General features: G+C 38.0%; 1 protein-coding gene across 2 annotated transcripts in view; it reads left to right on the top strand.

Moving 5' to 3' along the window:
• The window catches only part of IL18R1 (interleukin 18 receptor 1), a 67044-nt gene extending 48831 nt beyond the window's left edge, over nucleotides 1–18213 (top strand). For both annotated transcript variants that reach the window (XM_006870734.1, XM_006870735.1), the window contains 4 exons: nucleotides 5015–5154; nucleotides 9388–9534; nucleotides 11773–11931; nucleotides 17858–18213. In XM_006870734.1, coding sequence (XP_006870796.1) covers nucleotides 5015–5154; nucleotides 9388–9534; nucleotides 11773–11931; nucleotides 17858–18213 — 802 coding nt within the window. The remainder of the gene's footprint in view (nucleotides 1–5014; nucleotides 5155–9387; nucleotides 9535–11772; nucleotides 11932–17857) is intronic.
• The last annotated feature ends 785 nt before the right edge of the window (nucleotides 18214–18998 follow it).

Here is an 18998-nt window from a genome sequence, read left to right as displayed (position 1 = left end):
TTTCCCAAAACTTTTGGTAGGCCATGGTAACCAGGAACCATCTAGATCTTCTTGCCTCAGGGTAGTGGATGCTAGAGTTCCTGTGACTCATTAGTCCTTTAGACTAATTTTTTCTGTGAGTCTGATTTTCTTCACTCTTCTTTGTTCCAGATAAGGACAGATTAAAAAAATAATAATAAAAGTTGCATTTTAGTTGACTGCTTATAAGCTTTTAAGACTCCAGTTGCTCCTTACCAAAGTAGGATATAGAATTTTGTCTTTGTGGGCTATGTTATGCCAGTTGACCTAGTTTCCCCCACCACAAACCCAGCAACTCAGTCCCTCAAGGTGTTTGGTTATGTTTAAGAAGTTTTCATAACTTTATACCCTGTATGCTCTACTGTATATAAATATATATTTATATAATACTTGGATGTATTTACAACTTGTACAAAGATCTATATAGTAATATCCTTTTCCAACCCTATATATACTCATGGTTGTACTCTCATTCATTATCCCATATCTGATCTGCTTGCATGTCTTATTCATAATTACTTATGAATTTTTTTGGTTATTACTATTACTGTAGGATTGTGTCTATAACAGTATTTACCTTTGTTGTCTTTTACTCTTGTGTAGCTCCCAATGTCTTCCTTTCCCTTGGTCATGTTGTGTTGCCCTCCCTCTTATTATATATTGTCTTTTTCTTCACCCATGTTAATATATGTGGAGTCCTGGTGTGGCACTGTGGGCTAATGCGTCAGACTGCAAAGTTGTTTGGACTGCAAGTTCAGTGGTTCAAGCTCACCAGCTGCTCCTTGGAAACCCTACACAGGGTTGCTATGGGTCAGAGCTGACTCAATGGCACTTTATAACAACAACAACTCTCTAGTTAGTACTTTACTCTCCTTTCCCTCTCAGTCCTGTTGCTGTTGTTAAGTACTATTGAGTTGGTTATGACTCATGTCAATCCTGTGTAGGGTTTGAACTGCCAACCTTGTGGTTAGTAGTCCATTGCTTATCCTACAAGGCCACACCAAGACTAACTATCAAACAGCATTTGTTTCTGTGTGTAAACTTTTTCTTGACTTTCTGTAATAGTGGTCTCATGTGATATTTGACCTTTTGTGGCTGATTTATTTCATTTAGCATAATGTCCCCTAGGTTTAGCCATGCTGTAAGGTGTTTTTCAAGTTCTTCTTTATTCTTAAACATTGTGTTAAAGAATTCTCTTGTGTATTTATACAAGGATCAGTCAAAAAAGTATTGTTACTAGGGTTCTAGTTCATACATGCATGAGTTTATTCCAAACAAAAATGTGTTTAAATTATATATATATAATCAAAAGAGTGACTTCCAAGGGGATCTGCTAGGTCCATTAAATTCTAGGCAGAACAGTAAGCTCAGAAGGTTATGCACACTTTTTTTGTGATTCCTAAGGAGTAATTATGATAGTTTTCTTGAAGGACACAGGAAAATTATGGGGGCAACTCCTAGTGTGGTGCTATAGGATCAGTACTGGTTTGTGAATCACAGGTCAGCAGTTCAAACCCACCAGCTGCTCCTTGAAAGCCCTATTAGAGTTGCTATGAGTCATAACCGACTTGACAGCACTTAACAACAAAACAACAATTAAGAAGAAGTTTTAAGAAAATTGAAAACTACATTGGTGAGAAAAAGGCCAAGAAAGTTGCACCAAAGAATTATTTTCCATCCTGATAATGTACTTGCTCATTTTCTGAGGGTAGTAAGGACTGCCATATGAGAATTTTGTTGGGAAACCTTACCACATCTACTCTATAGCCTTGATTGTGTTCCTTCATACTTCTTTTTGTTTCCAAAACCCAAAGATGATTGGAAAAGAACACAATTTGAGTCCCTTGAGGGTACCTAAACTACCATTTTGACATGTTATAAATTGAAGAGCATAGAATTCTTTGGGGGAGAGTTTAGAGAGATGGAAACATTGCCTCCAGAAGTATATAGATGTGGATGGAGGGTATGCAGAGAAACAAGAGCTTCCTATTTTGATATTTTTGTTTAGTAAAGATTTCTGTGCTTTTGTACCAATACTTTTTTTACTTACCCAAGTCCCATAGTTTGTCCTTCATCTGCTGATGAGCCTTTTAGATGTCTCCATCTTTTTTTTAATAATTAAAAGAAATGTATTCTGTTAACTTGAGTGATGGGAAAAGCAATATACAAGAAGAGGGAGGATGGCAGGAGAATGATGAAGACAGGTGAAGACACAGGGAGAATGTAAGGATTAACGGCATAGAGGTAATACTGTTATACTGCTAGCAAGTCGATTCCAACTCATAGTGACCCTGTACAGGGTTTCCGAGAAGCAGCTGGTGAGTTCAAACCACTGACCTTGCAGTTCAAATGGCTTTGCAGTCTGGCGCATTAATCCACATCGCCACATTTAGACAGTATTTAAACAGGTACACAGGCTGAATGGGATGGAAGGGAGACTGGGAGTACACTTACAAATATGTAAGGATTTGACAAAAGGTATTTGTACATGGGTAGTTCCTATGCTGTGAACACACCTCTGAATGTGGTGGAACATTGTTATGTGCTGTTGAGTCAGTTCCAACTCATAGTGATCCTGTATTGGTTTTCTGAGAAGCGCCTGGTGGGTTTGAACCATCAACCTTGCAATTAGCTGTCCAGTACTTATTCTATAGCACCACACAAGGTGGTGGAGAATGTAGCGGGCAAAATGATGAAAACTTCTTTGATATTATCAAACATCTTAAAACAATGAATTGCTGGGCTTGGGAGATTGGGACCATAGTCTCAGGGGACACCATGGTCAATTAGCATAACATACTCCACAAATACAATACTCTACATCCTACTTTGGTGAGTAGTGACTGGGATCTTAAAAACTTATGAGCAGCCATCTAAGATGCAACTATTGGTCTCTCCATGTGTGGAAGAAAGAAGAGTGATTAAGATTTGAAGGTGCTTCCATCTAGTCCAGTGGGCCAATGAAACATGAACATATGTCACCATAACTCTGAGAACAGCAGAACTAAGTGGTGCCTGGGTACCATTACCAACTGATTTGAAACAGATCACATTAGAAAATCCTTGATAGAGTAGGGGAAAATGTGGAACAAAACTCAAACTTATATATACATAATTGGGCTTCCTGATTGGAAAGAGATGGGAGGAACCTAAGAATACGGTCTTTGACCACCCTTCAGATCTGGAAAGGAACTCATCTTTGTGGCCCAGTTTTAAGCCAACCAGCAGATAGGCATACATGTTGTTGTTGTTAAGTGCCATTGAGTTAGTTCTGACTGATAGCAACCCTGTATAGGGTTTCCAAGGAGCAGCTGATGAGTTTGAACTTATAATTCAAACTGACCTCATGGTCCAGTGCTTTATCCCACAGCACCACACCAGGAGGAGACAATACTATTAGTAGGTATGGTCACCATGAAATAATCAACCATTGAAGATCAAAAGTACAACATTTACTTAAGGACAAAGTTCAGAGCCTTTGGGAAAGACAGTGGAATGGAACCTAAAACCACAGAAAGACAGTGGGATAACTGTTGTTAAAGGGAGGAAATTGCAATCATTGAGCTGAAACTATGTGTATGATTTGTTGAATGTAAAACTGATGATCTACTCTGTAAACCTTCACTCAATCCACAAGAAAAGTTTCAAAGAAATTGCATTCTAAAATATGCTTGAGAGAGTTGGAGGTTGTAGAGGGGCTGCCTGAGCACATCTACTAACAGTGCTAACCAATGCAGATCTTTCAGAGCCTGTCATTAACAGAGGGGAGTTAATGTTTCATATCAATGTTGAGACAACCTAAAGTCCTTTGAGAAAGATGAAGAGTGCTTGCTGCTAGAGGTTGTATGGGCCATTTTCTGACCATCACTCAACGTCTTAAGTAGTAATTCTCACATGCTTGTGGTGACTTTCTGAGAATAGTTATCTTTTTTTAATGCTTTCACAAAACAATCTCATATTTTGAGAGCAAATGTGATATGCATCTGTATGCAGTAAGCTACACAATTTAGTCTTCTCACAATTGGTGTAGACTCACAGTGGGAGGAACTCTGAATAGTCAGGATGGAGAGGAATAAGGAGAAAACAATGGTGATAATGGAATATTTTCTTGTATTTTTGAGTTGCCATCCTTACCTTCCAGGCATTTTCATTCTGATTAGTGGACAGCACTGTGTGTAGCCAGTCCCAGGAAGGGTTGCCGTTATGAGCCTAGATGCTCCTCAGAGAGGGAAGAGACTCTCTGAAACTCACATTTTAAACTTAGCTACCAGAAAGTGACACTTTTGTGTCACTTAACAACAACCAACCAACCAACCAACCAGAAAGGCAAGACCGGATGTACTAAACGTAGTAGCTGCTTTTGAGTTTTGGGGTCTTTTCCCCTTGCCATTGAGTTGATCCCAGTTCGTGGCAACTCCACATGTTACAGAGCACAACTGAGTGCCACTGGCTTTTCGTAGTTATACTCTCTAGAGAAGTGGACCCACAGGTCTTTCTTTGTGCTAAGTGCTGCTGTTGTTGTTGTTGTTAAGTACCATGGAGTTGGTTCCAACTCATAGTGACCCTGCACAGGGTTTCCGAAGCTGTAAATCTTTATGGGAGCAGAAGGCCTCATTATCCCACGGAACATCTGGTAGTTTCGAACTGCTAACCTTAAGGTTCACAGCCCAATTCGTAACCATGGATTCAAATTGCCAATCTTGAGGTTAGCAATAGTGGTGGTGGTTATGTACCATTGAATTGATTCTGATTCATAGCCACCCTTTATAGAGTCCTTGGAGTGACTGATGGGGTCGAAATGCTGGCCTTGAGCTTCGTGGCCCAACACATAACCTACTACACCACTAGAGCTCCTTGAGTTTAGCAGTTGGTCATAAACTGCTTGCACCACCCAGATGGCATTTGTGCATTTAATTAAACATATGGAGTCATCTCTGATGGGTAATTCTGCTGCTAATGAACAAAGCAACTGCTGACTTATTTTCCTATCTTGTAGGACCCCAGAAGGTCAATTCCTTGCTTCAAGGATATTACGCATAGAGAATATTAATGAAAATAATCTAAATTTTCCATATAATTGCACTGTGGGAAGTGCAGAAGGCAAAGCTATGAGAGTCTTCATCTTGGTGAAACAAGGTATGAGAAAGCCGCTTCACTTTTGAAAATCTTGGGAACTTGGAAATCTAAAATTGATCAGTTCCTCACTATATATACCAAGAAACAAGTTCCTGAGAGGAGAAAGGATTCAATTTGGGTCACAGTCATTTGATGGCAGAGCTGGTACTCCGCCCTTGCTGGAATCCTTCTGGGCCACAGTTCCAAGAAGAGAATGGAAAAACAAAATCCCATCTCTTGTTCTCGGAATCATATTCAACCTCAATGAAGAATCCCAGAGCAGGGTGGTAGAAGGAACTCAGGGGGACACACTGTGGTGGTTGAGGTTCCTGGGAGGAGCGTTGCAAAAGCCCTGTCATATCCACACTTCTACCCAGAGAAGCTTACCCTAGAATGAGGTCAGTGAGAACAGAGGTGTAAGTTGCTTCTAGCTTCTCTTAGCAGGGCGTTGGATTCAGGAGTTCTCGGGTATGGTCATTCACTCAACACACTTTAATTAAGGTTTTCCTTTCTTGCCAGACCATGAACTTGACTGTGTCTTAAAGTTTTGAATTATTTAGAGTTTTGTTTGTTTTAAAGTTTTCTGGTACCTAACTAACAGAGTTCTCCAGAATCCTCCATCTTATCCTTGCTCACACTCAGAACGACTGTGACTGGAGCCAAAAAGCTTTATGTTTCCTGTCACAGTTACATGACTCCTTCACTTACTACTCATTCTCAAGTGAGACCATCAATTTCCTAGATATACGGTAGGAAATGTCTAGGCTGAGAGAAACAGAGAGAGAAATGCTTCTTTTTTGGTTTTAGTGAGAAACTGAAATAGTAGGCTAGAGAGAATCCTAAAGGTCAGAAGACATTCATTCTCTAGGTAGATTTTCCTAGCAACCATTTGTAACTCTCCTAGTGTACCTTTTTTAAAACCGTAACTTTGCCAGGTAAAATAACACCAATAGCTAACATTCACTAAATGCTTATTTGATTGTACATATGAGACTGTGTGCTAAGCTATTTCTATTGTCCCACTCACACTGTACAACCAGCTTTTATAGGCCAAGTAACTCATCCAAGATCATACAGCAAATAAAAGCATTGGAATGCCAGAATGATCACAGGTGTTCCCCAGCCCCTGGTGAATGGACACACCCACATGTAGGTGGGAGAGGCATTCAAATCTGCTGCTCTGATTTGATCCATTGCTTTGCCTGGAATTCCTAGTGACTGCTTGCCTTCAGCCACCATTGCCCTATTTGATCAGTGCTAGACTATGCTGAGTCTTGATGTGGCTCTGTAGGTTAATGTGCCAGACTGTGATGCTGTTTGAACTGCAAGTTCAGTGGCTCAAGGTCATCAGCTGCTCCTCGGAAACCCTATACAGGGTCGCTATCGGTCAGAATCGACTTGACAGTACTTAACAACAACAGACTATGCTGTCCCTGGCATAGAAGTCTCTACCATAATCATTGCCTTGTACCATATCACAAAGTAGTTAGGAATAGGGTCTTCTGACCTACCATTAAAGCACTCTGGTGGTGCATTTGTTAAGCACTCAGGTATTAACTGAAAGGTTAGCAGTTTGAACTCACCTTTCACTCTATGGAAAAAAGATTTTGCAGTTTGCTTCCGTAAAAGTTACCACCTTGGGAGCCCTATGGGACAGTTCTACTCAGTTCATTTCTGTCGGAAATGACTCAGTGGAAATAAGCAGAGTCATGATTATATGGACCTTGCAAAGATGCAAAAATTTCATGGCCTGTTTTTTTTTTTTTTTTTTGGTGGTGTACGGTTCAGTTGGTTCCAACTCATAGTGACCCTGTATCGGGCTTCCAAAGCTGTAAATCTTTGTGCAAGCAGAAAGCCTCATCTTTATCCTGCAGAGCGACTGGTAGATTTGAACTACTGACCTTTCAGTTAACAGCCCAAGTGTAACACACTACACTACCAGGTCTCCTTTGCTTTTATTTAGAGTTCATTTACTGACCAACCATAATTGCTGGCTTTTATCCTACTAGTTTTAATGGGTTGTATATATTGTGGGATTTGAATACTTTTTCTACTCTACACTCAATCATGAATTTTGGGAGCACAGTGGCTCTGTAGGTTAAGTGCTCGTTTGCAAACCATGAGATCAGTGGTTCGAGTCTATCAGCTGCTCCATGGGAGAAAGATGAGGCTTTCTGCTGCTCCTAAAATTTACAGCCTCAGAAACTCTATACAGGGTTGCCGGAAGTCAGAACCAATGCGATGGCACTTAACACTAATAACAACAAAAATGTTGATAAAATACCAAGAGCTTTAAACATTTTTGTCCTCTGAGCTAGAAATACCCCCTGCCTTAGAATCTATTTGTGGAAAATAATCAGAAATATAGATAACAGTTTATGCATAATGCTTTTCACTGCAGTATTATGTTATCATTGTTAAGTGCCATTGATTCCAACCCATAGTGACCCTGTATATGGTTTCCAAGGAGCAGCTGGTGAGCTTGAACCACCATCCTTGCAGTTCAAACAACTTTGCAGTCTGACGCATTAGCCCACAGCACCACACCATAAAAACTGCAATCAATTCAAATATTGGGCTATTGTAAAATTAATTGGAATTTTAATGACCTAATAAAATAGTCAATATATAATGTCAAATAATAAAAAGTAATTACCAGTAATTACACTCAATTAGGTAAAAATTTTTAGAAGGAAAAAAATGGAAAATATATTATCCTGTTAGCAGTGACTCTCTCCAGATTGTGAGCTGCTTATTGAAAATTATTTTATTTTTTTATACTCCTGGCTTAAGTTGGGTTTTCTAGAGAAGAAAGACTAGTGAAACATATATATGTATATAGAAATATATGTAAAGAGAAATTTATTATCAAGGAAATGTAGAGTCCTGAAGTTGTTGTTGTTGTTAAGTGCCCTTGAGTCGGTTCCGACCCATAGTGACCCTGAACAGAGTTTTCGAAGCTGAAAATCTTTATGGGAGCAGAAAGCCTCATCTTTCTCCCGCAAAGCAGCTGGTAGTTTTGAACTGCTGACCTTGCGGTTTGCAGCCCGATTTGTAACCATTACACTACCAGAGCTCCTGAAGTGTGCTGTAGTATAAGCACTGGACCGCAAAGGTCAGGTTGAAACACAGGTTGGCAGTTCAAACTCACCAGCCACTCCTTGGAAACCCTATATAGGGCCACTATGAGTCAGAACCCACTTCATGCCACTTAACAACAACAACAAAGGCCCCAGTGGAAATGAGAGAATCAGAGAATTGTTCCCATATGTCCATTGTATTAGGAGTAGGCCATACCTCCAGGGAAGCATCCCTTGAACTGATTGGCTGCTGTTAGCCAATCATCATGGAGGTAACTATGCCTGTATTAGGTCTCATCATCATGGGGATAAGCCAATCTCAACAGCTAAACTATGGGCATCCTGACTTAGTCAACTTGACACAAAAACCTAACTATTACTACTGCCCTATATTATTTTTCCATATTGTCCATTAACATGAAATCACTCTAGGAAAAAAGTACTTTCTACCCAAAGGTTAGAAACAACAACAACATGCTAAATTCTTACAGCTATGTGCCCAATACTTTGTTAACTACCATATGTGAACTATGTCAGTAATATACCCCAAAATACCAACCTACAAGGAAAAATGAACTATTATTATCTTCATTTCACAGATGAAGAGCTGAGGTTTAAACACATAGTGACTTACCCTAGGAGTCACAGTAAGTGGTGGAACCAGGCTGGGAACCCAGACAAGCAGTCCAGAGTTGTCTGTCTTAAGAACATGTATGATTCTATGGAGATTTATCTCTGAGTCCTTTTGTCTTTCTCCTGAATATTTTATCATCCCAAAGATTAATTTGCACAAGTAGGGTTGTTTTTCTTTTGTTTTTTTTTAAAGTCCTGTTGCCTGGAGTTGATTACAAATTATGAGAGAACAGAGTAGAAAGGCCCCAGAGGGTTCCCAAGACTGTAAATCTTTTTGGAAGTAGACGGCCTCATCTTTTTCATGTGGAGCAGTTGGTGGGTTTGAACTACTGCCTTTTTAGTGACAAGCGCTTTACCACTGTGCCACCAGGGGTCTTTAGAATTAGGATAGAATGCATTGAAATGTTTGCAGTTCACCACTTAGGAATGTGAAGAATTGCAGTGGAATGTGTAAATTCTTGTAACAAAGGACAAAGTGACAATGGAAGACACTGGTAAAATAACATGGTAAATAATAATCTCATTCTTTTGTCTTTTCTAGAGGACACTGACATTTCCACCAGAGGAATGATAGTAGCCATTTTGCTCCTAGTGGCAGTTGTGTGCATACTGATAGTGTGCGCCATTTATAGAGTGGACTTGGCTTTATTGTATAGACGCTTAATTGGAAGAGATGAAACATTAACAGGTAATAGATGTCCTGCTGTGGGGTTTCTTATCTATGCTTTCATTTAAAAGCCAAATAAGGAGACATTGATCTTCATCTTATTTGATTATATTGTTGTTGACTTTATGTGAGAGGTGTTTTCTTTGGGTAAAACTGATCTACATGTATCATCTATTATGACTGTTGCTTTTCTTGCATTTATATGTTGCTAACAATTGTTCTCTGATTCATATATGTATGCTGTGTCTTCCTAAATGCCCTGTAACATGCTTGAGCCTCATTACTGTACAGAAGATACCCTTGTATGTAAACCCTCTAGGTACCCCATAGACATTCAGTAAAGGACTTGTGTATTGAATTGAATTGTATTATGATATATTATTTTGACCCAGGTATATCAAACAGCAAACAAGTCTGTTTGATGTACCTGCAAAAACCTCTGAATAAGAAGTTAAATAAATGATCTGGTTTCTATATTCTAGATCTGTCACCTTTTATTTACTGATATTTCTATTTAGATAACCTACCCAAACTAATATAAATATGGACTCTTATTCCACTGTCCTTTTTAAAATAAAACAAGACACAATGTCTTGACATACTGTGCACTCTTTTGAGCTATGTTCTTAAAGTATGATTTGTACCATGGATACCTTTTTAATATTAGTTTATAAAGAAGCTCGTCATTGTTAAAGATTGCACAATAAGGATGTATCTTTGCTTATTTTGTCTAATTTTCATGGGCATTTAGGCTGTTTCTAATCTTCTGTTGTTCTAGAAATGCTACAGTACATAGCTTTGTGTGCTTATTTTTTCATATGTGTAAAGTATATCTGAAAGAAACATTTCACAAACTGGAATTTCTAAAACTACAGAGGGACGATAAATCTGTTATTAAGTAAGATATTGCCACTTTGGTCTCCATAGAGGTTGTACTAATGTTTCAGTGAATGTTGTCATTGTTAAGTGTGTCAAGTCTGTTCCAACTCTTAGTGACCCTATGTAGAGTTTCCTAGAAGTGGCTGGTGGGGTTGAACCACCAACCTTGCAGTTACCAGCCCAGTGCTTATCCTTCAGTGGACAAAAGGTGGTTTTTTTCCTCCCAAAGCCTTGCCCATAAAATGTTTTATACAACTTTTGAATTTTTGACAGCCTGGTAGGTAAAAAAAAAATGGTTATTTCAATGTAGTTTTAATTTGCATTTCAGTAACTATACAAGTAAGTCCTGTCGTGGTGCTGTAGGATAAGCACTGGACTGCAAACCACAAGGTCAGCGGTTCAATCCTATACAGGGTCTGAAAGCCTCTTAGAAGCCTTTCTTCCTCTAGCAATTCCAATTGATGTCAATTGTATTATTTAAGACCTGACTGAATTTTTTCTTTTTTCAGGTTGTATGTCCACGGGAGAACTCCTTGTTCTCTGACAAGGTTTTTGTTTGCTTGTTTAATTTTTTGCTGTTGGTGGTGGTATTGTTTTCCATTGTACTATTTTGCTTCTGCTGATGTGTTGTTTATCAAACTTTCTCAAGTTGTTGCATTTGTCTGCTTTTGTCAACTCAAATGTATTAGATGATGCTGGAAGACAGAAATGTGTACCTTTTAGTTACCTAGTTAGAAAAATAATATTTGCTGTTCCTCCTGAAATTGTCCTGTAAGTTCTCTAAATACAGCTCCACTTCATTAATTAAATAGCAGAGACATTATCATTAGTGAAAACCTTCTTAATGGATCAGAAGTTTTCCTGTCGGCATCTAGATTATATATTTGCAGACTTCATAGCATTTGTTTCTACAGCATGTTGTTTCAACAGCCCCTAGTGTTCCTTCCTCTCTCCAATGGAAACTTTCAGGTTTATTTCTATTTTCACTTGCCCACGGGTCTTTGTGAGGATAAAATAAAAATAGAGATAGTGGTAGAGTTAAATTATCCATGAAAGTCAAGGTGAGATTTCCTTGCCAATCCTGGAACAAAGACACATTTGGGGTCCTTGGCCTTCTATTGTGTTCTAAGTTCCCTCAGTAGCCTGATCTGCCTCATGTGTATCTTTCCAGTTATTTATAGTGAAGAACTGTAGAGAAATACAAGTAGGAACTTGACCTTTATTTGTTAAATGGTTGCTTGGTTGGCATATATAGGTTTTAAGATGATGTTTTAGGTTTCTTGTTTTCAAGAATTCTAGGCCCATTGAGCATGATTTTCACTAAAATTTGTACTTAAATATATTTATACACTAATTAAAAGAGCAAAACTTATCTTCTAGATGGAAAAACATATGATGCCTTTGTGTCTTACCTCAAAGAATGTCAAACAGAAAATTGTGAGGAGCACACCTTTGCCGTGGAGATTTTACCCAGGGTGTTGGAGAAACATTTTGGGTATAAATTATGCATCTTTGAAAGGGATGTAATGCCTGGAGGAGGTAAGAAAGGAAATTCCAGATAGAAAACAATTGGCAATTTTGTCTTTTTAAAAGATGATTAGGCTAAACTTAAAATTGGCTCCCTGTTTTTCCTGGGAATGTGGTGGCTTTGTAGGATAAGCACTGGACAGTGAGCCACAAGGTCATTGATTTGAGCCCACCAGTTACTCTGTGGGAAAAAGATGAGCCTGTCTGCTCCCACAAAGACATACATTTTCAGAAACCCTATACAGGGTCACTATGAGTCAGAACTGACAACAACAACAACAAACAAATTTATGAAGTCTTATAAACCAGAAATATAACCTGAACCAGTATAATCATTAGTGAGAAAACAAACTACTGACTGTGGCTCCCTTCCAATAATCTCTTCTCTTGAACCTTGTTCATTCATTCTGAAACTGTGATAAAGGACTGTGTATGCCCTATTTCCAGAATCAGGTCTATTTTGGCATGATCATAAGACATTTATATAGAAATACCTCACAGTCAGTAAGGATACTTTCTTGGCAATATTTTGTAGAACAGAACCACCAGTGCTTAATTTAATACATGCTTTTTTGGATACAGGTTAATTCTTTCCAGAAAACCTTTGTTCTTTATTATGTAGACACCACTGATAAAATTAAAAGAGGAAATAGGAGAACTGGATAAGTATAAGAAAAATGGTGATTTCTATCAGAGTTTAGTTACAAATTCTAAATTTTTAATACATATATGAATAATAACCATAGCACATATGTTGAAGTGAATTACTATTAGAATCAAAAAGTTTTTTCTGTATTTTATTGAAATTTCCCAGAGCAAGTATTTGAAATCTGGTGTCAAATTATTTCTGATCTTGACATTATTAAAAATAGAAATGCCTTAATCACTAACCATTTTAACATCATTTAACCATCCAACATTTACTGAGTGCCATCCACTTGTCTACCAGTTTGTCATACTTTGGTGGCTTGTGAGTTACTGTGATTCTAAAAGCTATGCCACAGGTATTTTAAATATCAGCAGGGTCACCCATGGTGGACAGGTTTCAGATGAGCTTCCAGACAAAGACAGACTAGGAAGAAAGAGTGACAAACTACTTCCAAATATTTAGTCACTGAAAACCTTTTGAATAGCAGAGAAACACTGTCAGATATAGTGACGGAAAATGAGCCCCTCAGGTTGGAAGGCACTCAAAATGTGACTGCGGAAGAGCTGCCTCCTCAAAGTAGTGTTAACCATGATGATGGAAATGGAGTAAAGCCCTTGGAAGGAAAGCCCACAGGACCTTCATTTGCTAATGGGGCACAACTCAAAATGAAGAGAAACAGCTGTAAACATCCATTGAAAATCGGAACATGGAGTGTACAAAGTGTGAATCTGGGAAAACTGGAAGTTGTCAAAAATGAAATGGAATGCATAAACATTGATATCTTAGGCATTAGTGACCTGAAATGGATTGGTATTGACCATATTGAATTTGACAGCCACATGGTTTACTATGCTGGGAATGGCAAATTGAAGAGGAATGGTGTTGCATTCATTGTCAAAAAGAACATATCTAGATCAGTCATGAGGTATAACGCTGTCTGTGATAGGATATAATAGCCAGGTGCCTACAGGGAAGCCTAGTTAATACTACTATTATTCAAATTTATGCACCAACCACTGAAACCAGTGAGGATGAAACAGAAAAATTCTACCAACTTCTCTCAATTGATCAAACATGCAATCAAGATGTATTGATCATTACTGGTGATTGGAATGCAAAGGTTGGGAGCAAAGAGGAAGGATCAGTAGTTGGAAAATATGGCCCTAGTGATAGAAATGATGCTGGAAAATGCATGATAGAAATCTACAAAATCAATGATGTGTTCATTTCAAATACCTTCTTTAGACAGCATGAGAGACATAGAAATCAAATTGACTACATTTGTGGAAAGAAATGGTGGAAAAGCTCCATATCATCAGTGAAAACAAGGCCATGGGCAGACTGTGGAACAGACCATCAATTACTCATATGCAAATTCAAACTGAAGCTGAAGAAAATGAAAACAAGTCCACGAGAGCCAAAATATGACCTTGAATATATCCCATGTGAATTTAGAGATCATCTGAAGAACAGATTTGATACATTAAACACAAAAGACCGAAGACCAGAAGAGTTGTGGGATGACATCAAGAACATCATACATGAAGAAAGCAAAAAGTCATTGAGAAGACAAGAAAAAAGGAAAAGGTCAAATTGGATGTCAGAAGAGACACTGAAACTTGCTCTCCAGCATACAGATGCTAAAGCAAATGAGAGAAATGAGGAGGTCCAAGAGCTGAACAGAAAATTTCAAAGATCAGCTCGAGAAGATAAAGCGAAAGATTACAACAAAATGTGTAAAGATCTGGAATCAGAAAACCAAAAAGGAAGAACATGCTCAGCATTTCTCAAGCTGGGAAACTAAAGAAAAAATTCAAGCCTCAACTTTTGTTATTGAAAGATTCTCTGGGCAAATTGTTGAATTATGCAGAAAGCATCAAGAGAAGATGGAAAGAATGCACAGAGTCACTGTACCAAAAGGAAATGGTTAATGTTGAACCATTTCAAGAGGTAGCATTATGATCAAGAGCCAGTGATACTGAAGGAGGAAGTCCAAGGAGCATTGAAGGAATTGGCAAAAAACAAGGCACTAGGAATTGATGGAATAAAAATGGAAATCTTTCGAGAAAGAGAGGCAGCACAGAAGGCAATCACTCTTCCCTGACAAGAAATTTGGAAGACAATTATCTGGCCGACTGATTGTAAGAGATCCACATTTGTGACAATTCAAAGAGACATGACCCAATGGAATGTGGAAATTTCATCGGACAATCTCTTTGATATCCCATGCAAGTAAAGTTTTGCTAAAGGTAATACAGAAATGGCTACAATCATACATTGACAGAGAACTTCCAGAGGTTCTAGCTGGATTCAGAAGAGGCCGTGGAACGAGGGATATCATTGCTGGTGTCCGATGGGTCTTGGCTGAAAGCAGAGAATATCACAAAGATAACGCAAAGGCTTTTGATTGTGTGGATCATGACAAGCTATGGACAACATTGCGAAGTATGAGTATTCTGGGACACTTAATTGTGCTCATAAGGAATCTGTACCTGGACCAAGAAGCAGTTGTTCAAACAGAACATGGGAACAGTGAATGTTTTAAAATGAAAAAAAGTGTGTGATAAGGTTCTATTCTCTCACCATACTTATTCAACCTGTATGCTGAGCAAATAATCCAAGAAACTGGTTTATATGAAGAAAAATGTGGCATCAGTATTGGAGGAAGACTTATTAACAACCTGCGATATGCAGATGATACGACCTTGCTTGCTGAAAGTGAAGAGGACTTAACATTTACTGATGAAGATCAAACATTACATCTCAATGTAAAGAAAACAAAAATCCTCACCACTGGACCAATAAACAACAGTCTAATCAACGGAGAAAAGATTGAAGTTGCTGAAGACGTCATTCTTCTTGATTCAACTATCAACACTCACGGAGGCAGCAGTCAAAAAATCAAATGACATATTGCATTAGGCAAATCTGCTGCACAAGACCTTTTTAAAGTGTTGAAGGGCAAAGATGTCAGTTTGAGGACTAAGGTGCACCTGACCCAAGCCATGGTATTTTCAATAACTTCATATGCATGCAGTGAATAAGGAAGACCATAGAAGAATTGATGGTTTTGAGTTATGGTGTTGGAGGAGAATATTTAAAGTGCCATAGGCTGCCAAAAGAACCACTAGATCCGTTTTGGCAGAAGTGCAGCCAGAATTCTCCTTGGAGGCCAAGATGGCCAAACTTCGACTGTCATATTTTGGACATACTGTCAGGAGGGACCAGTCACTGTAGAAGGATATCATATTTGGTAAGGTGGAGGTCAGAGAAAAAGAGGAAGCCTCCCAACGAGATGGATTGGCCCAATGGCAGCATCGATGGACTCAAGCATGGCAACAGTAGTGAGCTTGGCCCAGGATCAGGCAGTGTTTCGTTCTGCTGTGCATAAAGTCGCTATGGGTCAGTACCAATTCAATGGCACCTAACAACAACAACAATCCACGTTCTAAGTTCTGAGCTGGGCACTGAAAATATAGTCATGAAATTTTTCCTTCTTTACTACAAGTTAGAATGGGAAAATGTTACTAATGAGGAAAGGAAAATATACTACTGTTTAATAATCATAAATTCAAAAAACTTAATATGATAAATTATCACATATATGTTGTTGCTGTTACGTATCATCGAGTCAGTTTTGACTCAAAATCGATCCTGTATTGTACTTCCCAGGAGCAGCTGGTGGGTTTGTGTTTGAACCACCAACCTTGCAGTTAATTGTCCAATGCTTATTCTACAGTGCCAAACCAGTAGTCACATAGATACTACACTACTATTTTTATGTCAGTTGTTTCTAAGAAGACATATTGTCACTTAGGATGCATTTTTTCTTGACCTCATATAATTTGTATATTCCCCATTTATTTTCTATTTGTCATTTTGAACATAGACTTCCTCTTACTTCTCTTTTTTATTTTAAGTTGGATGATTGGTAATTAATTGTACTTTCTACTTCTGAGCATGTTTAAACTTCATATGAGACTTAGTTGGTACAGATACTTAACTAGTGTTTATGAACACTTCACGTTTAATATTTTAGCCCTTCATTCAATTTTCTGTATCATATAATTTTCTTGTTGTGTGAATTCCTCCTGTTGTTATTGAGGAGATATTTATAGAGCAAACCATATGGCTGCACACTGTCATCTGCTTAATTTTTTTAGAAACATACATTGGAAAATAATGCTACAGTATGAGAACTGCAAATCTGAGTAAATCTTATACTTTATAAGGAATTTATTAAAAGACACTAAGATCATTCTGTAAAAAAATGTTTTATTGTGACTTCTTAAATAAAAACAAAGCTTGTTTAGTTGTATATTCAATATGATTATTTGCAATTGAACTCCTTTATTTGAGAAGTATTAGAGATCTAGAGTAGAGTTTGGCAAATTAACATCAAGAGGCCAAATTTGGTCTGCTACCTTTTTTAGAACACAGCCACACTTGTTGCATGTTGTCTGTGACTGTTTTCATGCTACAGCAACAGATTTGAATAGTGTGACAAAGAAACTTGGTCTGTAAATCCTAAAATATTTGTTATCTGGCTCTTTACAGAAGCAAAAAAAAAAAAAAAAAAAAAAAAAATGCTGGTTCATGGTCTAGAGTATTGTCCATTTTTCACTTTAGTTTTGGGTCTTTACATTCTTACTTAAGAATGTTCCTCCATGCATGCAAAGAGGCAGGGTAGCATAATGGAACTGTGCATGGAACAAAACTACTGGAGTTCTGATTCTGGTTGTGCTACTTACTAGCAGTGTGCCTCTGGGCAAGCTGACCGCTCTACAATTTGACTTCTTCACCTGTAAAGTGGAAATGACAAGAACACTTTCTTCATGGGTCTACTGTGGTGACTCACTGAGTTCATATAAAGTATTTAGAAGAGAATGTTACACCAAGTACATGCTTGTTGTTATTGTTGTTGTTAAGTGCCGTGGAGTCGGTTCTGACCCATAGCAACCCTGAACAGGGTTTCCGAGGCTGAAAATATTTATGGGAGCAGAATGCCTCATCTTTCTCCTGCAGAACAGCTGGTAGTTTCAAAGTGCTGACCTTGTGGTTCATAGCCTGATTCGTAACCATTACGTTACCAGAGTTTTAATAATTATTGTTATCTAGATGATTAACTCTTTTTAAAAAGCATTTAAAATTGAAAATGAATAATTTGTCTTAAAGAGATGTAATAGTACAATTGAGGTAAATAATATAAAATAAGATTGGGCAAAATGATTTTCATCTAATACACACCTTTCAATTCTCTTAAATTAATATTTCAATTTGAATTTTTAGCTGTTGTTGATGAAGTCCATTCACTGATAGAGAAGAGTCGAAGACTAATCATTGTCCTAAGTGAAAATTACATGTCTCATGAAGTCAGGTTTGAACTTGAAAGTGGACTCCATGAAGCTCTAGTGGAAAGAAAAATTAAAATAATCTTAATTGAGTTTACACCTATTAGTGACTTCATGTTCTTGCCCCAATCACTTGAGCTTTTGAAATCTCATCGAGTGCTAAAGTGGAAAGCTGGTAAGTCTCTTTCCTATAACTCAAGGTTCTGGAAAAATCTTCATTATCTGATGCCTGCAAAAACAAGCAAGCCAGGTAGGTATGAATCAGAAATCTTACCTGTTCTCTCACAGACTTAGCCTTCAGAAAAACTGAGTATCAGAAAGAACTTTAGGTACTTGGGGGAATCCAATGTGTGAACCTGTACAAACCAAAGAAGTCTAATCAAAATATTGAGTTGTGTTCTATGAAAATCCTACTCACAGTTTTGAAGTAAAACTTTTCAGAATAAACAATGTGACAATAAAACTTCTCAGGGATCAAAATAAAGATTGAACCATGGTCACTGCTTCTAGAACCCTGAAGCTTAAAATAAACAAAGCTCCTCTTTGCTCCCTATATTATAACTGAAGGCGCTTCTAATACTTTATTTGATATTTAGCAACTTGGTGAGGCTATGCACCATGTGGAATGGTGATGAATATCTCATAAAAAAGGTACAGCTTTAAGACTGTTTAATGCTAACAATCTCATTTGAACTAAAGGCCATAAGTGCATGAAGAGACATTATGTATGGATTGAAGTAGGTGATAAAATAACTGGAATGCTTCCATCAATTTCCCACAATAGCTACCTGGACCATGCATGGAAGGAGCAGCCCCATGCAGAGTACAGGGCATAATGTGAGCCTACCTCTAGACAGGCTCTCAGCCTCAGGATGCACACAACACATCCTGGCCAAAGTTGCAGGCCCATGATGGTTCGCTCCATTCAGGCACAATGAAGAGCTCCTGCAATGAGGTCTATTCTGGAAACTTCTTAGATGGGATACAAAATGCCTGTATATCTTTTATGAAGGACAAACTCTCATTTCAGAAGATAATGCTATGAATCTTTCCCTTACAATGGACTAAAATGTTTGTTG

Source organism: Chrysochloris asiatica, unplaced genomic scaffold (assembly GCF_000296735.1).
Source record: "Chrysochloris asiatica unplaced genomic scaffold, ChrAsi1.0 scaffold00150, whole genome shotgun sequence".
Lineage (NCBI taxonomy): Eukaryota > Metazoa > Chordata > Mammalia > Afrosoricida > Chrysochloridae > Chrysochloris > Chrysochloris asiatica.
Note: the sequence above shows the minus strand (reverse complement) of the source record. Positions and strands in the feature narration are given on the sequence as shown.